The following is a 25,719-nucleotide window of genomic DNA, read 5'->3' on the forward strand; positions in this document are numbered from 1 at the left end:
TTGAATAGCAAAACTTCTTTCTAACAGCACGAACACTTCTGGCAAAACTAAATCTAATTCGATTGCACTCAGAGGAACTGTTGGGTACATTCCTCCAGGTACGCCTTTTGCTTTAGTCTTGTAGTTTCTATCCAAATTTCCTTTCTTAATATTACAAGTTTCAAAAGTGTCATTAAATATTAACAATGGAATTTAAATCAATGTATAATGTCTAATAATTTTATGAACAAAAATGCAGAGTATGGACTTGGTTCGGAGGTGTCTAAACAAGGGGATATGTATAGTTATGGTATACTTTTGCTAGAGATGTTGACAGGAAAGAGACCAACAAATCACATGTTCAAGGATGGACTCACCCTTCGTGAATATTCTAGAATGGCTTTACCTCTAGGGGTGATGGATATTGTAGATATGCGATTGGTATCTGAAACACCTAACAATGGAACTGCCATTGCAATAAATCAAATAAACGAAAGCTTGAGTTCCATGGTAAGAATCGGATTGGCATGTTCAGAAGAAGTAACAGTTGAGAGAATGGACATAAGAGACGTTCTCAAGGAATTGAGTTCAATCAAAGAAGGTCTTTTGCGCGTTTGAAACCGAGGACTGGAGTTGAATTATGTATATTTTTTTGTTTTGTTTTGTTTTTGTTATTTTCAAAAAAATTGTGTTATTTTTCATATTGTGTTCATAGCATACTATGATGGATTGATTGGCTAATCTCCCTAGAGGGGGAAATGAATCATTTTTCTTATGTTTTAGTTTAGTTCTTTTTCTATCATGTTTTAGTGTAAATCTCTTATTGAGTTTTTTATTCATCAATTGCTCTAACACTCCTAGCGGAGGTTAGGAGATCTTAGAGTAATTCATGATTATGTAGAGCCAAATACTACAAACATAGACTCTTTTCTTCTAGTTTTTAGTGTTCTAGTGTGATGATTGAATTTTTTATGGCACATCAATTAGTTGTATGACATCTCAATTAGTGTTCTATAATTGTATAGTTAATACCACATATGAATTTTCAATGACACCTAGAGTTGTATATTGAATGTCACTTAAAACATAATTTGGTTAAATAGAAGATATCATTGGAGATTGAAAAAATATATGATGGAAAGGTAGAAAGCAAGTTGAAAACCACATATTATCATTATGGTTACGAGCATAAAGTTTGCAAATATGGTGAGTTTCTATTGATGATTTTACTAAGCATGATATGTAGATTCATTAGACTAATTCTAATATTTTGGTGAATTCATCTCTCCCGAGATATTTTCTCTCTTGATTCATATTTATATATTTAATTTTATTTAGTTTATGCATAGTTTAAATCTCAATAAATCAATTCAACAGTTATTCATTAGTGCTTAGTTGCATTTTTTACTTGCATCTATTAGAGTAATTTAGATTAGGACATTCTATTATCATCAATTCATAATTAAGAGTATGATTGATACCTTACTAGCTACTATATTAATCAATATTTAATAGGCTAAGTAAGATTTGCAAAGAAACGTAAAACAAACAACGACATCACAAATAATTACAAGTTTTACGTGTTTTTCAATAGTGTCATTGCCCGCTCTAAATTGATTAGGTGGTAGAATACTTAATTTAGATTACCTTAATTTAGGAATTCATATAGTATAAATTTGCATATTTAGCATACTTAGATTAATTTAACTTCGTTCAATTAGATTTGCATAGTAGAAAATATTTTCGTAAAGTTTGGTGTTATATCAACAGGAATAGTATAGTAAAGTAAACGTATTTTGAAATTTAAATTTCGTAAAATTCTAAAATTTTACAAAGTCGATATGTACGGTATCAGTAATTTACTGGGCGTTTTTTCAAATTTTTCGTACTTGTTTTATTTTCAGTACCTCGTTTTAAGTTTTCACGACGCACACTACAGAAAAAACACTCAAGCAGAGTTATTTAGACCTTTAGAAAAAGTCTAAAATTTTACAGGAAGATCCTTGATACGTCAAGAGCTTCCAGTAAAAATTAGAATATTTTTCCCGATCCGCTAATATTATTGTTTTTGGAAGGTGAAGCTTCCCCTTTTTTTTCTCTTCTATAGTTAAAACTTTTTGGCACATAATAGTTCATGAAAATGGTCTCTGTTCATTAAAAACGCCTGGGATCACCTAACCAACAAGTCTAAACGCCCTTAAGAGATCCTAAGATGGGTCTGTTATTAAGTTTGTAATTCATAATGTATACCATGTGAATTGTTTCTGCAATTATAGATATGCTACTTCAATACATTAGTTCCTCCATAAATGATAGAGACCCCTACTTTATATTTTTTACTGATTTGCCCTTCTTCCCTATTTTGTTTGTTTATTCGATTCTGGCCCTAATTCTGACTCAATCAATTTTGGGTTGACTGTGAGTTGACCTTCTCTTTTTTCGTAATGGCTCAAATACCCCTAGACAATATTTACCAGCATGCCATTAAGAAAGTGGTCCACTAACTTAAGTATAACAGACATGTGTCTTTATCATAGCGGTCCGGATCACAACAATCTAATGAATACAATTTAATCTAATGAAATATACTTGATTTCATATGGACCATCCTTGTTGACCCAATCTAACCACTCCTGCTTTTCCTTAATTGATCACTATTCATCTTCTTCCTCCAAGTGATACTTTTAGATTAAATTCATGTTGGGATTGTTCCAAGGCACGTGGCATGAGGCTAGTGATAGCAAGTCCACTCCAATAGAGTTGGTTATGCCTAGGGATGTCAATGGGTTTCGATAACCGACTCGAACCAAATTGATAAAAAAATGGTTTTGGTTTTGGTAATTTGGTTTGCCTTCCACCGACCCGAAACCAAATTGAACTGATAAGATATTGGTTTGGTTTCGGGTTTGCCCTCCACCGAACCGATATGAACCCGAACTGATAAGAAGAGATTTTAGTAATATTTATGATTAATTTTGTATATGTTTATCAATTGTGTGGTTGAAATTAATTGATTTAATTTAGGATTTAATTGATTTTATAGTTTTCGATTCGGGTTAATTCGGTTTCGGTTTACAATATATCTTATATTCTTATCGGTTTGGTTTGGTTTTGGATGAAATATAATATTATTAATTTGGGTTGATTTTCTCGAACCCAACCCAAACCAAACCAAACCGATCTATTGAGAGCCTCCCAACACAGTTAAGAAATTAACCACTTATTCTTTTCATATATTTAGTAATTTTAATGATCCTAAAGGCAAAATATAATCACGGACATTATTATACCTTTTCCCCTGATTTGCGTAGCCATGTAGCATTGAGCTTGTGTAGGGGTATAGCAAAACCAGAGGTATAGAAATAGAAGCTTACTGCACCAGTCAAAATACTTCCATGCCGAAAAAGAAAGACAAACTATTATAATCAAATATACGCAAAACCATCTCACATACCATTGAACAAAGTAGCAAATTAATATACAGAACTTTCATTTGTTTATGGCCATTACTGAGCGAAGAAATATGATTGAAAACGACCTCCCGATAACATTTTATAGATGCAAACAAAACCAATTCGAACTAAACTCTGCTCGGTATTGACAAAGTGACAAACTAATAACTCTGCTCGATTGTTTTGTCAATTCGAATTGACAAATTATGTGACAAACTAATAACAAGCAACCTTGGAGGCATTTACGGGCCTTTCGATTGCAGGTGTTTAATGGGCTTCTTTTTCCATTTTAGAAATATGACAAATATAACCCCCAATAATACCCACTTCGTCTTTTTCCTTTTTCCTTGGAATCCTTGCCCTTCTTTGTCTCCAGTAAACCAAAACATATTATGAATATTGAGTCATCGTCTTTGATAATAATATATTATGATAGCTTTCCTTGCACTTCGTCTTTGATAATAATATATTATGAATATTGAGTCATCGTCTACCCAAGTGCAATGAAAGAAAACAGACTAGCAGGCAAAGTATGTGGTAAAAAGACTTGCTTTCATTTGCCTTTGGCATATTTATTTCTCCACCGACTTTGATTTTTATGCATATGAACTCACATGTCAAAGAAAAATAATTGCTTTCATTTTCCTTCAGTTGTTATTTCTGTGGAAATTATAAACGCTTGCTCAAATTTCTTGGTTTATGGCCTCGGCGTGCAAGACAAGTTGCTTGACATACTCAAGTTCTTTTCTATATAATACAACATGAATGTGTAGTTGTTTTTTATTCCGTTTCAAGTTCCATTCACTCTGCACCTTCAGTTATGACTCTGTTCAGTTTTTCTCTCTTACTTGCTGTCCTTCTCAGCTGCATTTCTTTAGCACTGAGATTGTCCACAGCCAACATCCAAGGAAATGAAACAGATAGACTTGCCTTACTAGCATTCAAATCTCAAATAAATCTAGACCCTCACAACGTTACGGCTTCGTGGAATGATTCTCACCATTTTTGTGAGTGGGAAGGAGTAGTATGCAGCCAAAGACATCAAAGGGTCACAGTCTTGAATCTCAGTTCCAAAGGTCTAGTCGGCCGCATATCACCTCATATTGGAAACCTCTCTTTCTTGAGAACTCTACGCCTCTCTCACAACGGATTTCAAGGTGAAATTCCTCAAGAACTTGGTCATTTGTTTAGACTAGAAGATCTTATACTGGGTAACAATTCTCTTGTAGGAAAATTTCCCGTTAATATCTCCCGTTGTTCCAACCTCATAAACCTCTTTTGTGCTTATAATAAGCTTGTTGGACCCGTACCTATGGAACTTGGGTACCTTACAAAGCTTGTTCGTATGAGTCTGGACGTTAACATGCTAACTGGAGAAATTCCACCTTCCTTGGGGAACCTAACATCTATTGAAGCTCTGTCTATATCATATAGTAATTTGGTTGGTGGTATTCCTAGTACTTTTGGACAGTTGAAGAGACTCAAGTTTCTTTCACTCGGTTCATGTAAACTCTCTGGTACATTTCCTCCCTTTCTTTATAATCTATCATCCTTAGAAACCATTTCGATACCAGAATATCATTTTACTGGGGAAGTTCTTAATGAGATCGGTCTTCTACTTCCCAATCTTAAATTTTTTTTAATTGGGATAAACCAATTTTCTGGTCCCATTCCTACCTCTTTATTCAATAATGCTACAAAACTCCAAGAGCTTGATATTGGTCTCAACCAATTTAGCGGATTTGTCCCTACCAATGCAGGAAATCTAAGAGAACTTACATGTTTCCTTATTCACAATAACAATCTTGGAAGCGGTAGGTCTGGAGATTTGGATTTCTTTTCATCTCTACCCAATTGTAGTCATCTACACACTCTTGGGGTGGGCACCAATAGATTTGGTGGCGTTCTTCTTGCCTCGGTAGCCAATTTGTCAAGTCAACTAAGTACATTGGATTTGGGTAGAAATCAAATATCTGGAAATATTCCTATCGGAGTTGGGCATCTCCAAAATTTGAGTTTTTTAGATTTGTCTTCCAACTTCTTGACTGGTAGTATTCCCCTGAGCATTGGAAATCTCCAAAACCTACATAAATTGCATCTAGATATCAACCAGCTATCAGGACAGATTCCTTCTTCCATAGCTAACATGTCCAAGTTATATTATCTAAATCTCTCAGAGAACAGGTTCGAAGGAAGCATTGCTTCAAGTCTAGACAACCAAATTTTGCACACACTAGACCTTTCTTATAACAATCTTATTGGCCCCATACCAAAGCAAGAGATTGACCTATCTTTTCGTTTAGTTACCCTTGATTTATCCCATAATTCATTGGATGGGTCCATACCTTTCGAAATTGGTAGATTGAAAAACCTCGAGGACCTTAATCTCTCCGAGAACAACCTGGTGGGTGAAATTCCTAGCGCACTAGGTAGTTGTTCGAGTTTGGAATACCTCTATCTCCAAGGTAACCTTTTCCAAGGACCCCTTCCCTACGAACTTGGTGCTCTGAAAGGCCTTCAAGTTTTGGATGTTTCACGAAACAACATATCTGGAGAGCAGCTTTCTTTACAAAGACTAAATCTATCTTTCAATAACCTTGAGGGTGAGGTACCAATACAAGGGATCTTTCAAAATACAAGTCTGTCACGGTTTAGGTTGTTGGAAACAACAAGATATGTGGTGGCATTCCTAAACTTAAGTTACCTAAATGCAAAACCCAGAAACATAAGTTGCCTCTCACTTTGAAGGTGACACTAGGTGTACTAATCCCATCCTTCTTGGTGGCAATGTTTCTTCTAATCTATTTGTGGAAACAACCTAAAACAAAACTTCTTCCGGAAACAATTTGTGAAGATCTTACCCGTGTTTCTTACAATGATCTCCACAAAGCAACATATGGATTTTCCTCGGAGAATTTGATTGGCACAGGGAGTTATGGATCTGTTTACAAAGGTATTCTTCACCACGGTGAAGGTTTCATTGCAGTGAAGGTATTCGACCTCATGAGACAGGGAGCTTCCAAGAGTTTCATGGCCGAATGTGAAGCCCTGAGAGGAGTTCGACATAGAAATCTACTCAAGATCTTAACTGTTTGCTCAAGTGTAGACTCTAATGGTAACGATTTTAAAGCTCTAGTTTTCAACTTCATGCCTAATGGAAGTCTAGATAGTTGGTTGCATCCAAGCTCAAATGGACAACATCAACCAAATGGTTTGAATCTATATCAACGATTAAGCATAGCAATTGATGTTGCCTCAGCTCTTGATTATCTTCACAATTATTGTGAAAGGCCTATTATTCATTATGATTTGAAGTTGAGCAATGTTCTTCTTTCGGATGACATGACTGCCCATGTTGCTGACTTCGGAATAGCAAAACTTCTTTCTAACAAAGACGAACACTTCGGCAAAAAACCAATCTAATTCGATTGCACTCAGAGGAACTGTTGGGTACATTCCTCCAGGTACGCCTTTTGCTTTAGTCTTGTAGTTTCTATCCAAATTTCCTTTCTTAATATTACAAGTTTCAAAAGTGTCATTAGATATTAACAATGGAATTTAAATCAATGTTTAATGTCTAATAATTTTATGAAAAAAAATGCAGAGTATGGACTTGGTTCGGAGGTGTCTAAACAAGGGGATATGTATAGTTACGGTATACTTTTGCTAGAGATGTTGACAGGAAAGAGACCAACAAATCACATGTTCAAGGATGGACTCAGCTTTCGTGAATATTCTAGAATGGCTTTATCTCTGGGGGTGATGGATATTGTAGATATGCGATTGGTATCTGAAACACGTAACAATGGAACTGCCATTGCAATAAATCAAATAAACGAAAGCTTGAGTTCCATGGTAAGAATCGGATTGGCATGTTCAGAAGAAGTAACAGTTGAGAGAATGGACATCAGAGACGTTCTCAAGGAATTGAGTTCAATCAAAGGTCTTTTGCGCGTTTGAAACCGAGGACTGGAGTTGAATTATGTATATTTTTTTGTTTTGTTTTGTTTTTGTTATTTTCAAAAAGATTATTATTTTTCATATTGTGTTCATAGCATACTAGAGGGGAAATGAATCATTTTTCTTATGTTTTAGTTTAGTTTTTTTTTCTATCATGTTTTAGTGTAAATCTCTTGTTGAGTTTTTTATTCATCAATTGTTCTAACACTCCTAGAGGAGGTTATGGGATCTTAGAGTAATTCATGATTATGTAGAGTCAAATACTACAAACCTAGACTCTTTTCTTCTAGTTTTTAGTGTTCTAGTGTGATGATTGGATTTTTTATGGCACATCAATTAGTTGTATGACATCTCAATTAGTGTTCTATAATTGTATAGTTAATACCACATAAGAATTTTCAATGACACCTAGAGTTGTATATTGAATATCACTTAAAGCACAATTTAGTTAGATAAAAATATCATTGGAGATTGAAAAAGTATATGATGCAAAAATCTATGAGGATATGATCTAGCACTCTGCACTACTTGCAAAATTCCAGGAAATCTCTTCATGTCTCACTTGGTAACAGGGTAGATATTTTTTTATAAAGCTATTGTAACTTAAGTAAAAAACATAAATAAAGGGGAAAAAAATGAGGGGAGATGTGAACCTCGAGATTCCGAACTAAAGTATCAAAATCTATTGAATCAAGGTCATTCCCATCATCAATCCCATCGCGATAATTCTCCATAGATACAACCTCACATCCAATAACAGATGCTACCTTCTCAGATAAACTTGAAAGACAAAAAAATTCAATCGCAATGCCAGCTTTATAAGTAAAATGTAAATAATGCAGACCAAAATGTACCTAGTTTTACCAGAACCACTCGGACCTCCAATACCAACTGTAACAAGTCCATCTTTCTTTTCCCTCAGTTCTTGAAGTGCTTTTACTAGTAAGTAAAATCCATGATCAAACGACTGCAAAAAAACACAATAGTTAGTCTTTTAATTTGATTTGTGTGATCGAGAAGAAGTGAAGAGGAGGACATACGACGTGAAGAGGGAGAGATTGGAGAATTGAGGAAGAAGAAGAAGAGGAAGTTGATGGTTGTTGTTGTTGTTGAAGCTGGTAATCTCTTCCACCTTCTTCGAACACTCGCTGAACAACTTCATCGTCCATGCGAACACGAAAGAAGAAGAAAAAAAGAGAAAAAGAGAGAAAGGAATCTGAGAAAGTGAGAAATGAGGAATGGTCTGTGTTATTTATAGTTTTCTCAGACAACACTCAACAACTCCCGCTTTTGTTTTTGTTTTTTTTTTTTTTAACCATTTTATCCTTTTTCTCACCAACAACACGTGTCCATTTCACCACGTTCCAAATCCACTACTACTCCACTATGGGAAGTTACTGCTCGCTTGAGCTAGTGATTTGCAAGTTACTATATAGTTTGGGATTTCGAAATTCCAACAAATCCAAAAACCGAAATTTTTACTAGTATATTAGTGGGGGTATGAGCGGAGAAAGAAGAGTGGAGAGGAAGATATTAAGAAGGCGTGGAGAGGGAGAAGGACGAAGAAAAAGATGAAGATAGACAGAAACCAATCAAATACTTTTTTGTCCACGTACTCTCCTTCTGCCCCATAACGTTCGCTCCACTCACTTAAATATTTCGACCCATACTAGATAACTGTTAAATAGTTAGTGGGGCGTGAGAGAGTGACAACAGAAAAACCATCCAACTTAGTTTTGTCCGCATAACAACCCCTTCTGCCCAGATCGTTTGCTCCGCTCACTTGATTATATTCGGAATATAAAATAATTTCATAATCATTAATATTTCAAAAAAAAAATTGGTTTTTAAAAAAAAATTGAAATATTGAGCGGAATTCCGATCGGAATCGTGAACACTTTATAACCACCTTTAATCGGGTAGGAAAATTTCCTCAATTTAAGAATAGATTGGGAGGGACCTGATTTTACTCCTGAAGTTAATGTGTTTTTTGAGTGGTCTATTCCCGTATTCCGAATGCTCATATTTATGTGCTTTTAAGAGATGGGTAACTCTAAAAGTAAGGAAATGTAACACGTATCTACATAAAATTCACATTTAAACAAAAGATGAAGCTAAAGATTGTGGTGTAACACTTTCAAGCTGCAATACCAACTGATACTTTTGGCTGCTTTGGCCTCAATGGAAAATATACTCCGTTCCTTCAGCATATCATTGCTAAATATTTTCAGGGCCGTACAGGCACCAGGTTCTCTTCATCAGTTCATACTGTCTCATTGCTTGTGGGCATCAAAACCAAACCTGTGGACTCTGTTTCAGCAACAAGCCAACAACCACACGTGTGTTGTATTAGTCATTCAACTGTCTACTCATTGCTGAACCTGCACTGCATGTCAACTCACAGATTCTTGTAATGGTACTGTGTCAATTGAGGTAATATAATGATCGAACAAAATATTTAAAGAGTTTGCTTTCAGCAGTGCACTCCAACAAATCCATACACATGAATATAACACTGATTTGCTTCGCAGGCCAACTATATTATAGAAATGCAGTTAAAAATTTGTAAAATCAATCAATTTCTTTTCTATGTATGGTAAGGAAATGGATAGAAACACAGACAGAAGGAAATCAACAACCAAGTTGAAGAGATGTCAACACAAACTTTTGAAGAAGTTTCCCACAGATTCAAGGAAATGGAGAAGTGATAAGGACAACATGTACCAACAAAAGTCAGAAACACCAATCACGACAAATTGCTCCAAAATATGTCAATATGCATTAAATGACAAAGGATAAGAAAATACACTAGGTAGCACTTTGAATATTTTAATGGTCTGTTCCCTGAATGATTCCAGCATTATGCTTCTGAATAAACAATTTCAGGGTCCAAATACAAAATCTACTATGAGCAAATGCAATATGATAACAGAAAAAACATAATTTAATGATCTGAGATACGATTGGATAGCCTTAATTCTAACGTACAATGACCTTGTGAGACCTCAGTGCTTTCATCCTAACGTTCAATTCTATCAAGCATCTTAATTATTGTCCTAAGCAAGTTTTGACAATAGAAATTTACAATCACACTTCCTTGACCTAAACGCCATAAAATGTGGACACATTATCTACTAGTAAGTCGTCAATTAAGTCCATTCCTAAAATTTTTAGTCAACTGATAAAATATAGTGGTCCAAAAGCAAAGCCTCATTTCTACTCATAAACATTTCACACTTAACACCACATAGTCATCACAACTGCAACACTTTAATGTCAGCGTACAGACTAAAGTTTCAATTTTTGAACTAAATTATATAAATACAGTAACAAATTTTGAAAACCAACTTACGGAGTCTTCATGGGACACTGCAAATGAGAGAAACTGATGATTCCTGGAACAGTTTTGCAGGTTAAGTGAGCACCAGGTTCCTTTCATCAGTTTATCCTGTCTCATCCCTTGTGGGCATCAAAACCAAACCTGCACACTGTTTCAGCAACAACTCCGTGTGTGTAGTATTAGTCATTCAACTGTCTACTCACTGCTGAGATGTCGCAATTTCTGCACTGCATGTTAACTCACAGATTCATGTAATGGTACCCTGTCAATTGAGGTAATATTTGTACAGTTTGCTTTCAGCAGTGCACTCCAACAAATCCATACACATCACTGATTTGCCTCGCAGGCCAAATATATTAGAGAAATGCAGTTAAGAATTTGTAAAATCAATCAATTTCTTTTATATGGATAGAAACATAGACAGAAGGAAATCAACAACTAAGTTGTAATGTTAAACACTAACATTTGAAGAAGTTTCCCACAGATTCGAGGAAATGGGGAAGTGAGAAGGACAACATGCACCAACAGAGCCAGAAACACCAATCACGACAAACTGCTCCAAAATATGTCACTATGCATAAGGATAAGAAAATACACTGGGTAGCACTTTGAATATCTTATTGCCTGTTCATCTGCAAACTTGAAGTCTTTTTCAGGAGGCAGCAAGCTTCATGAGGAACATATATGACCAAAACCCACTGTAACAAAATCTGAACCTATGTATTTTACAGAAGTGCCATCAGTTGGGCTAATGAGCATTAGACTTCCATTTCCTTAACAGTTCATCGTAAGCATATGCCTTGCCCAATTGCGTAAGGCTCTGTTTCAACTTGGACAAAGTTTTAGAGTGCAACTTAATTCCCCTCTCTATCATATCTTCTGCGTACTTGCGTGCCTCTGGCAGTCTATTGAGGTCACGGAGCCCAACAATAAGCTTGTTTCCAGCTATCTCGCAACCAGGCGTCATTTCATTCTCAAGCATGCATTTCCAAACTTTTATAGCCATATCAGGATCACCAATATCCACGTAAAGCGTAAGTGCAGCGCTACAGTTTTCATGAGTGGGAATAAACTCATTTTTTACCATCTCATTGAAAATAACTGAAACTTCTCGCACTTTCCTAAGCTTAAGCATGAACTTAAGAAGGGTACTATAAGTTTCCGAATCAGGAAAAGCGCCATAGAAAACCATCTCATCCAACAACCTGTACGCCACATCAGCTTGGTTGAGATAACACTGCAGAGACATCATACCATTGAACATTTCAGTATCAGGTTTACAACCATTTAACCTCACCATAGTCTCCCAAACATTCGAAGCATCACGCAAGTTACTAGTCTTCAAAAACTCATTCAACGCAGACCTAAAAAACTTCATCCCAGGAAAACACCTATTACTCTTCATCACATCAAAAAACTTCATCGTTTCACGCACACCATCATGATGACTTTTAAGTAAAGTATTCAAAAACGCATCATAACCGGGAACATTCACTGGATCCCAACCAAACTGAATAACCATTTCTTCAAAAGTCTTGTGCGCATTCCCAACATCACCTTCACTCTCCCACCCTTCCAACAATATCGCATACGTATCACCATCCGGTCTAATCTTCTCTTTCGCAATATGTAAAAACTCCCACGCTTTCACCGTCTTCCCTTGTCTACAAATAGCACTAAGTAAAGAATTCAAAGCAACAACATCTCTAGCACACCCGTACTGGTCCATAACTTCAAAAGTCATCATAGCCTCTTCTACACATTCCCCTACAACATAACTACTAAAAACAGAAGCAAATGTAGCTAATGATAATAGCCCTTCTTTTTTCATACTCTTAATAGCATCCCACATTGCTTCAAATAATAAGTTATTGCCTAATAAATCAACAACTAAGTTCCAACCATATGGACTGTGATTATCATTTAACTGCTTACCTGACCACCGAAAAAATTTCACTGCAGGACCAGGGTGGGCGTAGGATAGTTTGAGTACTTGTTCAACGTCGTCGGTTGTGACACGAATGCCGGTGTCTTCGAGGGTAGTTTCGACATTTGGTGTGGGAGTGTTTGCTAGGATTTCACAGACTAGTTTTATTTTAGGTGGTAAATTTGGTGTTTGGAGATATGATGGGAAGGTTGGGCGTTTTTTTTCATGGGGTTTTTTGTTGGGTGATGGGTCGGGTTGGGAAGTGGGTCGTTTTTTTGTTCGGTCCATGGTTGAGAGAAGGAAGGAGAAGTGTTTTTAGAACCCTAGAAATTTATTCATTGGAGGAGACAAGCTGACAGTTCGAAATATCGCAAATATCATAAAAGTTTTCGATTTTTCAAATAGAACCTAGGCTGGGCTTGGACTCGAAATATCAAATATGATTTGGCCCCATTCTATTGTATGGTCAAGTTTGTGAAAAAAACCCCAAAGTAACAGTCATCACATGGAGGAATAATGAGAGATGAATGGAGTTGAATTAGAATTACCTTATCAAACCCACCGCCCATGAGAGAATTGAGACAACTGACTTTGGTTATGAAGAAAGTGGTTGGTAATAAAGGAATATGAATGAAATCTTAACGACTACTTAATTTGGGAGTAAATTTGGTATTTCAAAAAAGCTAACGGTATGTTAGCATTTTCGAGGCGAAATGGGAGGACTTTTGTGATGATTGTTACTTTGGGGGGTTTTTCTCAAATGTGACTATACAATGGGGGTTAGTACAAAAACCCCTTAATAAAGTCTAGATAAAGATTTATCACTCTCTCTATATCATTCAATCTTTTTCTTCAAGTTAATTTCAAGTTTAGCACTAACATTAACATCTATCAATAAGAAAAATTCTTGAAATTTATATCATTCTTAAAGAGTTTATTAATGTAAATGCAATTACAAATTGCAACTTTATAACAAACAAAAATACTCGTAACAATAGCTAATGAAGTTAGAATTTGTTACTTTTTTTGAAACTTTTTCATAATGGTAGTTGAAGTTCTTATTTTATTATATGATTTATTTGTTTTATGTTTTATGTTTTGCTAAAAAAAAGTGAGAGATTTGTGAAAAGAAATAAATGATTTGAAAGAAAATGACGTAAATTTCTTGTTAGATTTTTATTAATTAGTGTTAATCAATAGTTGAAAAGATTGTGGATATGCAGTGGATATGTGCTTAGGATACCAACGCACGCCCCCTTCTAAATTTCTTGCTAAGCGCTTCTGATTCTTAATAAAAATATATAAATTTCTATACCCTCACGTGAACCCCTACAATTTATTTGTGAACAGATTGGATTGTAGGGGCTCACTTTAGGGTATGTAAGAAACTCACAATTTGCAAAAGTTGCAATCGGTGCAAAAATTGGTGGATGGTATTTTTTTTTTAGTGATTTATTTTATGTAATATCAATCAGCTCAAAATTTCTTTAGTGAATTTATGTGATTATACTAAGATCCCATTTTAAAGTATTACTAGATTTTGAATCCAGGCATATGCCCATGATCTTCTAAATATTTTGCCTACTAAAACTGTTGGTTAGAGATGGTTGACAACTAAAATAATTTGTTTCAACAACATGAAAAGTCACAAATAAATGATATATCGCGATATCCCAACCCTAATATATCGTGATATCTCTAAACCCTACCCTTCCAAACAACAACAACAATGGCGGCGTCGACTTCCTTATCGCAACTACTCCAAGAACCAAATACTATCTCATTTCTATTGGAGTAAGATTCAATCTCAGGTAGCAGACCTACATATCTGGCGCGTTTGCTCTTCGGTTCTTTGTGTAAGAAAGTTAGGGAGACCATTATCCACTTCGATTATCATGGTTATATTGTATGTGAGAATATTCATTACCGAGATGGAGATTTAAGGAATCCGTATCTAGATCATACACATGATGTTTTGGGAAGTAGCAACTGGATTATGTGGCGCTCAATAGTGTTTTTGATTCAATTTGTCAACTGGCTCCGGGAGGAGTTCTTGATAGAGAGACCACCGAATTCCGACAAGAATTGCAACAACGGTCTGCTTCGATATTGAGCCATTATTGGTTCAAAACCAATAATGACCGAGTTGATTATTTTTACGAGGAATATTTGAAATTGTCAACCCTTATAATTTGAAGGCTGGAACTCCGATTTCTCAACCCAGGATAAATTTTGCAAATTGTGAATTTACTGCCTACCCTAAAGTGAACCCCTACAATCCTTTTGTGAATAGAATTGAATCCCTATGGATTCCCATTGATTGCCCTCTCAAATCCACATGCCAACCTAAATACCTATTTACACACTTCGAAGAGATCATAGAATGTGTTGTTTGTAGATCAACTTCAGACCATAAAGAATTTTTTTGGTCATGGTACCTTGAAACATTATCATTCGCCATTAATTTTGTAAGTGATAAGTGTTCTCGTGCATGGATGTTTAAAAACTTGTACTGTGAAAAAAAAAAAAACAATAGACGGCACAAGCTTTATAGCTTGGGGATAAACAATCCGCTCTTACACGGCTAGGAGTGAAGAGTCTTATAAGCACGTCTCCACCACATATCGTCATCTTTTAAACTATTGATTGATTTTAATTAATAAAATCTAGATAAAGATTTATCATATTCTCTCTCTAGATCATTCAATTATTTTCTTCACAAAATTTTCATTATTATTTTTTAAAATATTTTATTTTTATTTGTTTCAACAACATGAAAAGTCACAAATTAATAAATTTGTTAATTTCAAGCTTAGCACTAACATTAACATCTATCAATATGAAAAACTCTTGAATTTTATATCATTCTTAAAGAGTTTATTGATGTAAATGAAATTACAAATTACAACTTTATAACAAACAAAAATACACATAATAATAGCTAATGAAGCTAGAATTTGTTACATTTTTGAAACTTTTTCATAATGGTAGTTGAATTTATTTTTTGTTTTTTGTTTCGCTAAAAAAAAGTGAGAGATTTGTGAAAAGAATGAAATGATTTGAAAGAAAACGACACAAATAAATCTCTAGTTAGATTTTTAATCAATAGTTGAAAAGATTGTGGATATGCGGTGGATATGTGCTTAGGATATCAACGCACGCGCCCTAACACCGTTCTACCCTTCCAAACAACAACAACAATGGCGGCATAGAGTTCTCTATTGCAACTACTATAAGAACCAAATACGTACTATCTCACTTTTATGGTACCTTGAAACATTATCTTTGGTCGGTAAGTTTTTTTTAGTGATCTATTTTCTGCAATATCAATCAGCTCAAATTTTATTTAGTAAATTTATATGATTATACTAAGACCTATTCTAGAGTACCACTAGATTTTGAACCTGAGGGTACACATCATCACTCTCTAACCACTCTGTTTTCCATAATTTGCATTTATCAGTGGTTTGGTCATAAATCAAATTAATTATGTTTGTTGAGCTATTTTTTCTTTTATTAATACTATGTTGTAGTATTAGTGTCACAGCCCGAATTTCTAAACAATTACAAAGTGAATATTTGAAATATAAATATCTCAAACATCACTCGGTTCAATTGTCTAAAAACCCATGCTATGACAGGGTGGATACAACACATGTCAAAACCTAAAACCCACATCATACAAGAATCAACTTAAATTAAAATAATCCCAACAATTTTCCACCATCACTTTATTAAGCTATCTCCCGTCCAAACAAAACATCAAACAGACTCTCTGAATAATAGTTTTCACTACCATGTTCTCAGGTCATGCTAAAAATATAAACTACGTTATTACATCCTTCCAATAAGAATCAGACCTAATAAAAGAACTAACGGATTTGCTCCAGGCAAAAATCTAAACCACACGCCGCGGTTCCACTGGCTTCCACCTATATTCCCAATAACACACCCACGTTGCCAAAACAAAGCAAACATGGGTCAGCAAAATAAAATTTGTTGGTATGAGTAGACTAACCACATATAAACATTTTCAATCTTTACTTATCATAACTAACACTTTAAAGATCATAATATAATCATTCTCATCTTGGAAGACAGGTAGTTCCGTCATTTCAACCAGCATAGTTTCTTCCCAAGCAAGACTCCCATCTTATTAACTCGTTATAATAACTTGTGTTAATAACTAAGTAATTGAATTAAAACTTACTGATATCCACTGCTATACAAGGGTAGAACTGCATCCCTACACAAAATATTATTAAGTCTTACCCTTTTGCAAAATAAAGTTAGAAATTTTATATAACATATGTAGATATCCTATAGATATCCAAGCGCACCCGTACAATCAAATAATACAACTAACCTGCAAGGTGAATACCTTAGTTCCTCTCTAGGGCAGTCCAAACAATCTGGTCATTCATTGCACATTCAATGAATACCCGGGTCATTCATGGCACATTCAATGAATACCCATATATAACGCTAACGGACCATTTATGGCACATCCAATAAATGCCCACCTATCACATGACATCTTCAGTCATAAGACTCATTTCCAAAACTTGAGACGTGGAGAGATCTAAAAGGGTGCGGTAAATCTGTTTACGCATTATTGAACTTTATTGCATATATTATCTCAGAGAACGAAAGAGTATCTTGTTTAATGTATTTTTGGTTTACGCGCTATTAATTATATGGATATCTAAGTGTCATAGCGTCGTAGATCATAAAATACTAAAATATCACATAGTAATTAATACACGTACACACGTATATATATACAGGTCTTAACCTAAAGCCAAGCACATATCCCAATAGACCTAATCATAGTCAAGTAAAAGGTATTTATGTCTATGTCTCTTAAAATATAAATCTCGTCACGTGTCTAAAATTTGATAATATCAACGTCAATTCTCTCTTAGAAAATGACAAACCAATTTATACATGCTTCCACAACATTTTAGCATTGGATTTGTCCATACAATTTACAATATAAAACGTAGCACAATTAAACATTCAAAAGTCCACAATCAAAGCCCAAAACCAAAACCCAAAGGTCTAACTATTAAATGGCCCAATTTGGATCTATATTAAGTTGTATGGACATGCCCCAAAACAAACTTGAAACTGGCCCAAAGAAAGCTAATTGAAAATGGCCCAAACCACTAACTAACTTAGTCCGGCCCAAGAGCTAAAATTTAAAACCCAAAAACTAAAACCGGCCCAAACCAAATAGATTTCGGCCCAAGGCCTAACCAAACAAACAGTCGTCTTCCTCTTTTATTCTTCCTCAACAGCAGCCTCCACCACCAGCCACCACCGGATTAGCCACTCGTCCCCACTATTGAACCCAGCGGTTTTCCTCTCCACCAAAAACCAAATCTATCGATACCTTAAAACTTCAATTCCATTATACTGTACAAGTCGCGATCGACCCGCCATTAATGGTTTATTCAAGCTTCAATCACTCTCTCTCCAGCACCTAATCAACCACCAATAATCCACCTCAACCCAACAACATAACCTCACAACAAAATCAAACAAACAATCATTTAAACAACACAAAAAAAATCCGGACGGTTTGGTTCTTGCTTGAACGCCATTAATAGTTGTTCAAGCTTCACAGCACTACCACTCTCAAACAATCACCTCTACTTCACCACGCACAGTCCACACAACTCCACAGTTCACCCATACAGCCCAATAGTTTAACGAACGAATCTAAAACCCGACATCACCCATAATCTAACAATCACCATCAATCTAAAACGCGACAACGCATATTAAATACCTAGATATACAAAGTAAGTTACATAAATTCTTAATGGCTTGATCTATCGATTTTTCTCAAAGGATCCGGACTAGTTTTTCTTTCGGAGACCAGACTGGTTCTTTCATCAAAATCCAATATGTGACTTAGCACTACGACATACCGTATTGAATAGAGTATCAGGCGAACAGTATGAACAGTAAATACATATATATCCTTTTCCTCGTATCATAAAATCCACAGTAAACGAGAAATCAAAAACGTAAAATATCTACTCACCTTTAGCGCGCTCCAACTATTAACCAGCTACCAGAAAAATCTTCCTTTTCTGATGTCAGTAAAACTCCCATTTTTTTTTTCTGTATAAAACTCTATGTGTTTATAAAACTCCGTATTTTTCCCCAAAAACTCTACGTGAGAATCTTCTTTTCAGTTTTAAAAACCCCCTACCGAAAAACAAAGATGAAAGTTATCTCTTTACCTACGGGGCTTTTATCCTTAACTAATAGTTTATCCTATTTTGTTTTACTTAATAATAATAATTATTATTATTATACTACGAAAAAAATAAAAGAAAAAGACGGGATGTTATAATTAGTGTTGACATCAAAATTTGAAACACTACAATATTCTATAGTTAAAACTTTTTGGCACATAATAGTTCATGAAAATGGTCTCTGTTCGTTAAAAACGCCTGGGATCACCTAACCAACAAGCCTAAACGCCCTTAAGAGATCCTAAGATGGGTCTGTTATTAAGTTTGTAATTCATAATGTATACCATGTGAATTGCTTCTGCAATTATAGATATGCTACTTCAATACATTAGTTCCTCCCTAAATGATACAGACCCCTACTTTATATTTTTTACTGATTTGCCTTTCTTCCCTATTTTGTTTGTTTATTCGATTCTGCCCCTAATTCTGACTCAATCAATTTTGGGTTGACTGTGAGTTGACCTTCTCTTTTTTCGTAATGGCTCAAATACCCCTAGACAATATTTACCAGCATGCCATTAAGAAAGTGATCCACTAACTTAAGTATAACGGACATGTGTCTTTATCATAGTGGTCCGGATCACAACAATCCAATGAATTGAATACAATTTAATCTAATGAAATATACTTGATTTCATATGGACCATCCTTGTTGACCCAATCTAACCACTCCTGCTCTTCCTTAATTGATCACTGTTCATCTTCTTCCTCCAAGTGATACCTTCAGATTAAATTCATGAGGCTAGTGATAGCAAGTCCACTCCAATAGAGTTGGTTATGTCTAGGGATGTCAATGGGTTTCGATAACCGACTCGAACCAAATTGATAAAAAAATGGTTTTGGTTTTGGTAATTTGGTTTGCCTTCCACCGACCCGAAACCAAATTGAACCGATAAGATATTGGTTTGGTTTTGGGTTTGTCCTCCACCGAACCGATATGAACCCGAACTGATAAGAAGAGATTTTAGTAATATTTATGATTAATTTTGTATATGTTTATCAATTGTGTGGTTGAAATTAATTGATTTAATTTAGGATTTAATTGATTTTATAGTTTTCGGTTCGGGTTGATTCGGTTTCGGTTTACAATATATCTTATATTCTTATCGGTTTGGTTCGGTTTTGGATGAAATATAATATTATTGGTTCGGGTTGATTTTCCCGAACCCAACCCAACCCAAACCGATCCATTGAGAGCCTCCCAACACAGTTAAGAAATTAACCACTTATTCTTTTCATATATTTAGTAATTTTAATGATCCTAAAGGCAAAATATAATCACGAACATTATTATACCTTTTCCCCTGATCTGCATAGCCATGTAGCATTGAGCTTGTGTAGGGATATAGCAAAACCAGAAGTATAGAAATAGAAGCTTACTACACCCGTCAAAATACTTCCATGCCGAAAAAGAAAGACAAACTATTATAATCAAATATATGCAAAACCATCCCACATGCCATTGAACAAAGCAGTGTTATCAAACCCGGCCTGACCCGGTGGGTTGACCCGATAAACTGGCGAACCGGTCTTCTAACCGGGCTGGGTTGATAATTAGATTGTTTAAGCATTTAACCCAGTGATAAACCGACTAACTCGGGCGGTTTTCTATTAAACCCAGTTAAATCGGACGGTTAATTAGCGGGCCGACTTATCACTCAAGTGTTAAATTCAAAATTAAATTGTTTGTGGGAACCGGCTAACTCGGGCGGTTTTCTATTAAACCTAGTTAAACCGGACGGTTAATTAGCGGGCTGACTTATCACTCAAGTGTTAAATTCAAAATTAAATTGTTTGTGGGCCGACAGTCTCGATCCTTAGTTCCCAACATATCAGGCATCTTACACATCAAGAATTTTTTTTTGGTAAAGCTTACACATCAAGAATTGCCAACTCACCACTCAACAATTACTGATTATTAGTTATATATAAATATATATATTATATAATCCAAATAGTGATCCACTGGTACAACCACTAACCCAGTGACCCAGTCCCTTCACTGGGTTGACTTTCGGGCTGGGTTTGATAACTATGGAACAAAGTAGCAAATTAATATACATCAAGGCCCAAAATATCGATATCGATGAATATATCGGTGTACTCAAAAACCGATATATATCGGATATATCCATTTTTTTAGTGATTAGTCCAAACTATTTAAAATATCAAAAATATCGGATATATTGATTATATCGGCGATATACAGTTTTATATCGGAAATTCCGATATATATCGGGAAAAAAAAAATTCTATATTCGGTAGATATATGTCGGAAATATCGATGTCGGTGTACCAAAATACCGATATATATATCGGATATATAGGCGATATTTTGGTCCATGCTCCCGATAACATTTTATAGATGCAAACAAAACCAATTCGTCTTCTTCCTTGGAATCCTTGCCCTTCTTCGTCTCCAGTAAACCAAAACAAGATAGCTTGGGTAAAAAGACTTGCTTTCATTTCCCTTTAGCATATTTATTTCTCCACCAACTTTGATTTTTATGCATATTGACTCACAGGTCAAAGAAAAATAATTGCTTTCATTTTCCTTCAGTTATTATTTATGTGGAAATTATAAACGCTTGCTCAAATTTCTTGGTTTATGGCCTCGGCATGCAGGACAAGTTGCTTGACTTACTCAAGTTCTTTTCTATATAATACAACATGAATGTGTAGTTGTTTTTTATTCCGTTTCAAGTTCCATTCACTCTGCACCTTCAGTTATGACTCTGTTCAGTTTTTCTCTCTTACTTGTCGTCCTTCTCAGCTGCATTTCTTTAGCACTGAGATTGTCCACAGCCAACATCCAAGGAAATGAAACAGATAGACTTGCCTTACTAGCATTCAAATCTCAAATAAATCTAGACCCTCACAACGTTACGGCTTCGTGGAATGATTCTCACCATTTTTGTGAGTGGGAAGGAGTAGCATGCAGCCAAAGACATCAAAGGGTCACAGTCTTGAATATCAGTTCCAAAGGTCTAGTCGGCCGCATATCACCTCATATTGGAAACCTCTCTTTCTTGAGAACTCTACGCCTCTCTGACAACGGATTTCAAGGTGAAATTCCTCAAGAACTTGGTCATTTGTTTAGACTAGAAAATCTTATACTGGGTAACAATTCTCTTGTAGGAAAATTTCCCGTTAATATCTCCCGTTGTTCCAACCTCATAAACCTCTTTTGTGCTTATAATAAGCTTGTTGGACCCGTACCTATGGAACTTGGGTACCTTACAAAGCTTGTTCGTATGAGTCTGGACGTTAACATGCTGACTGGAGAAATTCCACCTTCCTTGGGGAACCTAACATCTATTGAAGCTCTGTCTATATCATATAGTAATTTGGTTGGTGGTATTCCTAGTACTTTTGGACAGTTGAAGAGACTCAAGTTTCTTTTACTCGGTTCATGTAAACTCTCTGGTACATTTCCTCCCTTTCTTTATAATCTATCAGCCTTAGAAACCATTTCGATACCAGAAAATCATTTTACTGGGGAAGTTCTTAATGAGATCGGTCTTCTACTTCCCAATCTTATTTTTTTTTTAATTGAGAGAAACCAATTTTCTGGTCCCATTCCTACATCTTTATTCAATAATGCTACAAAACTCCAAGAGCTTGATATTGGTCTCAACCAATTTAGCGGATTTGTCCCTACCAATGCAGGAAATCTAAGAGAACTTACATGTTTCCTTATTAACAATAACAATCTTGGAAGCGGTAGGTCTGGAGATTTGGATTTCTTTTCATCTCTACCCAATTGTAGTCATCTACATACTCTTGGGGTGGGCACCAATAGATTTGGTGGCGTTATTCCTGCCTCGGTAGCCAATTTGTCAAGTCAACTAAGTATATTGAATTTGGGTAGAAATCAAATATCTGGAAATATTCCTATCGGAGTTGGGCATCTCCAAAATTTGAGTTTTTTAGATTTGTCTTCCAACTTCTTGACTGGTAGTATTCCCCTGAGCATTGGAAATCTCCAAAACCTACATAAATTGCATCTAGATGTCAACCAGCTATCAGGACAGATTCCTTCTTCCATAGCTAACATGTCCAAGTTATATTATCTAAATCTCTCAAAGAACAGGTTCGAAGGAAGCATTGCTTCAAGTCTAGACAACCAAATTTTGCAGACACTAGACCTTTCTTATAACAATCTTATTGGCCCCATACCAAAGCAAGAGATTGGCCTATCTTCTCATTTAGTTACCCTTGATTTATCCCATAATTCATTGGATGGGTCCATACCTTTCGAAATTGGTAGATTGAAAAACCTCGAGGACCTTAATCTCTCCGAGAACAACCTGGTGGGTGAAATTCCTAGCGCACTAGGTAGTTGTTCGAGTTTGGAATACCTCTATCTGCAAGGTAACCTTTTCCAAGGACCCCTTCCCTATGAACTTGGTGCTCTGAAAGGCCTTCAAGTTTTGGATGTTTCACGAAACAACATATCTGGAAATATTCCTAAAGAACTAGAGGAGCTTTCTTTACAAAGACTAAATCTATCTTTCAATAACCTTGAGGGTGAGGTACCAATACAAGGGATCTTTCAAAATACAAGTGCAGTTTCAGTTGTTGGAAACAACAAGATATGTGGTGGCATTCCTAAACTTAAGTTACCTAAATGCAAAACCCAGAAACATAAGTTGCCTCTCACTTTGAAGGTGACACTTGGTGTACTAATCCCATCCTTCTTGGTGGCAATGTTTCTTCTAATCTATTTGTGGAAACAACCTAAAACAAAACTTCTTCCGGAAACAATTTGTGGAGATCTTACACGTGTTTCTTACAATGATCTCCACAGAGCAACATATGGATTTTCCTCGGAGAACTTGATTGGCACAGGGAGTTATGGATCTGTTTACAAAGGTATTCTTCACCACGGTGAAGGTTTCATTGCAGTGAAGGTATTCGACCTCATGAGACAGGGAGCTTCCAAGAGTTTCATGGCTGAATGTGAAGCCCTGAGAGGAGTTCGACATAGAAATCTACTCAAGATCTTAACTGTTTGCTCCAGTGTAGACTCTAATGGTAACGATTTTAAAGCTCTAGTTTTCAACTTCATGCCTAATGGAAGCCTAGATAGTTGGTTGCATCCAAGCTCAAATGGACAACATAAACCAAATGGTTTGAATCTATATCAACGATTAAGCATAGCAATTGATGTTGCCTCAGCTCTTGATTATCTTCACAATTATTGTGAAAGGCCTATTATTCATTGTGATTTGAAGTTGAGCAATGTTCTTCTTTCGGATGACATGACTGCCCATGTTGCTGACTTCGGAATAGCAAAACTTCTTTCTAACAGCACGAACACTTCTGGCAAAACTGAATCTAATTCGATTGCACTCAGAGGAACTGTTGGGTACATTCCTCCAGGTACGCCTTTTGCTTTAGTCTTGTAGTTTCTATCCAAATTTCCTTTCTTAATATTACAAGTTTCAAAAGTGTCATTAAATATTAACAATGGAATTTAAATCAATGTCTAATGTCTAATAATTTTATGAACAAAAATGCAGAGTATGGACTTGGTTCGGAGGTGTCTAAACAAGGGGATATGTATAGTTATGGTATACTTTTGCTAGAGATGTTGACAGGAAAGAGACCAACAAATCACATGTTCAAGGATGGACTCACCCTTCGTGAATATTCTAGAATGGCTTTACCTCTAGGGGTGATGGATATTGTAGATATGCGATTGGTATCTGAAACACCTAACAATGGAACTGCCATTGCAATAAATCAAATAAATGAAAGCTTGAGTTCCATGGTAAGAATCGGATTGGCATGTTCGGAAGTAATGGTTGAGAGAATGGACATCAGAGACGTTCTCAAGGAATTGAGTTCAATCAAAGAAGGTCTTTTGCGCGTTTGAAACCGAGGACTGGAGTTGAATTATGTATATTTTTTTGTTTTGTTTTGTTTTTGTTATTTTCAAAAAGATTGTTATTTTTCATATTGTGTTCATAGCATACTGTATGAACTAATATTACAACCACCAATCTCACTCGTCTCTCTCTCGATCTTTTCCCCCCCCCCTTCTTTTCTCTCTCTATCTCTCTTTTATATCTTTTCTCTTCCATGATCTCTCCTCTTTCCACGTGTCGCGGCAGTTACCCTGCAGTTAAGGTTCCGCCCTCCATCACTCCATGTCTCGCAGCGATTCTGAACGGTTGAGATACCGCGGATCTGATCTGCGCGACTGGCTCCCCATTTATACATCCGGTCCCATTGTGCCCACTAACATCCTATGTCATGTATAATGTCCTATCTGGATGCCCTCTCTCGGTTGCATTGATGGTCCATGAACTACAATGTGGCCGAAACTACCCGATCTCGTGCCATACCCTTTCTTGGAATACTTCTCTTTCGCCCCATCTACTGTCCCTTTATCCTCTTTCCAAAGTAGCACGTGCTCCACGTGTTTCCTCTCTTGCCAACTGGAAATACGGCGTGATGCCCTCGTTTCTTGTTTCTTCGAAAATCGAGACCAACACGCCGTCCCCATTTCCTTGGTCCTCTGCTGGTTAATACCATTGTGCCTGCCCGCCTTCAAATCCCGCTCAAATCTCTCTCCTCTTAAAACCCTCAACACACCACCGAAACCCTCATAACCAAATTACCTCTTCAAATTCCTTTCTCAAACTCTTTCCTCATCGTTCCCATCTTGTTTTCTTCAATAGCTCTCCAGCTCGGGTGTTCTCATACCTCCATAGCTTTGGTCCTCTCTCGTTCATGAGGTTTGTCTTCCCCTTTGTTTTTTTTCTTTTCCTCTCATTATTTGGT

At 35.9% G+C, this 25,719-nt stretch overlaps 3 protein-coding genes and 2 long non-coding RNA genes across 6 annotated transcripts in view; 3 read left to right on the top strand and 2 right to left on the bottom strand.

Annotated features, from left to right (window-relative positions):
* LOC147479168 (P-loop containing nucleoside triphosphate hydrolases superfamily protein) overlaps positions 1 to 8,677 on the bottom strand; it is a 29,330-nt gene extending 20,653 nt beyond the window's left edge. Inside the window, exons 1-3 of the mRNA XM_086580932.1 lie at positions 8,432 to 8,677; positions 8,246 to 8,358; positions 8,045 to 8,171 (exon numbers count right to left, since the gene is read on the bottom strand). Of these exons, the coding sequence (XP_086437058.1) occupies positions 8,045 to 8,171; positions 8,246 to 8,358; positions 8,432 to 8,560 (369 nt within the window). The 5' untranslated portion in view covers positions 8,561 to 8,677. The remainder of the gene's footprint in view (positions 1 to 8,044; positions 8,172 to 8,245; positions 8,359 to 8,431) is intronic.
* On the top strand, positions 3 to 761 carry LOC147479171 (uncharacterized). The gene is made up of 2 exons (XR_015206441.1): positions 3 to 98; positions 239 to 761. It is a non-coding gene; the product is annotated as an uncharacterized LOC147479171 (long non-coding RNA).
* LOC147479172 (uncharacterized) lies at positions 3,386 to 8,021 on the top strand. 2 transcript variants are annotated; one of them, XR_015206395.1, is made up of 2 exons: positions 3,386 to 3,968; positions 7,036 to 8,021. It is a non-coding gene; the product is annotated as an uncharacterized LOC147479172 (long non-coding RNA). The 2 variants fall into 2 exon arrangements; XR_015206396.1 differs by lacking the exon at positions 3,386 to 3,968 and adding an exon at positions 6,829 to 6,895.
* A 1,906-nt stretch (positions 8,678 to 10,583) lies between the features above and the next one.
* On the bottom strand, positions 10,584 to 13,004 carry LOC147479173 (pentatricopeptide repeat-containing protein At5g15010, mitochondrial-like). The gene is made up of 2 exons (XM_086580934.1): positions 11,195 to 13,004; positions 10,584 to 11,061 (listed from the first exon to the last, which is right to left on the bottom strand). Exon 1 carries the CDS (start codon positions 12,944 to 12,946, stop codon positions 11,480 to 11,482), a length of 1,467 nt encoding a protein of 488 aa, XP_086437060.1. The 5' UTR covers positions 12,947 to 13,004; the 3' UTR covers positions 10,584 to 11,061; positions 11,195 to 11,479.
* Positions 13,005 to 22,000: 8,996 nt separating this feature from the next.
* Positions 22,001 to 24,891, top strand: LOC147479174 (uncharacterized). Its single transcript, XM_086580933.1, has 2 exons — positions 22,001 to 24,312; positions 24,453 to 24,891. Exons 1-2 carry the CDS (start codon positions 22,149 to 22,151, stop codon positions 24,806 to 24,808), a joined length of 2,520 nt encoding a protein of 839 aa, XP_086437059.1. The 5' UTR covers positions 22,001 to 22,148; the 3' UTR covers positions 24,809 to 24,891.
* Positions 24,892 to 25,719: the final 828 nt, after the last annotated feature.

This window comes from Coptis chinensis, chromosome 8 (assembly GCF_015680905.1).
Source record: "Coptis chinensis isolate HL-2020 chromosome 8, ASM1568090v1, whole genome shotgun sequence".
NCBI classification, from domain to species: Eukaryota; Viridiplantae; Streptophyta; class Magnoliopsida; order Ranunculales; family Ranunculaceae; genus Coptis; species Coptis chinensis.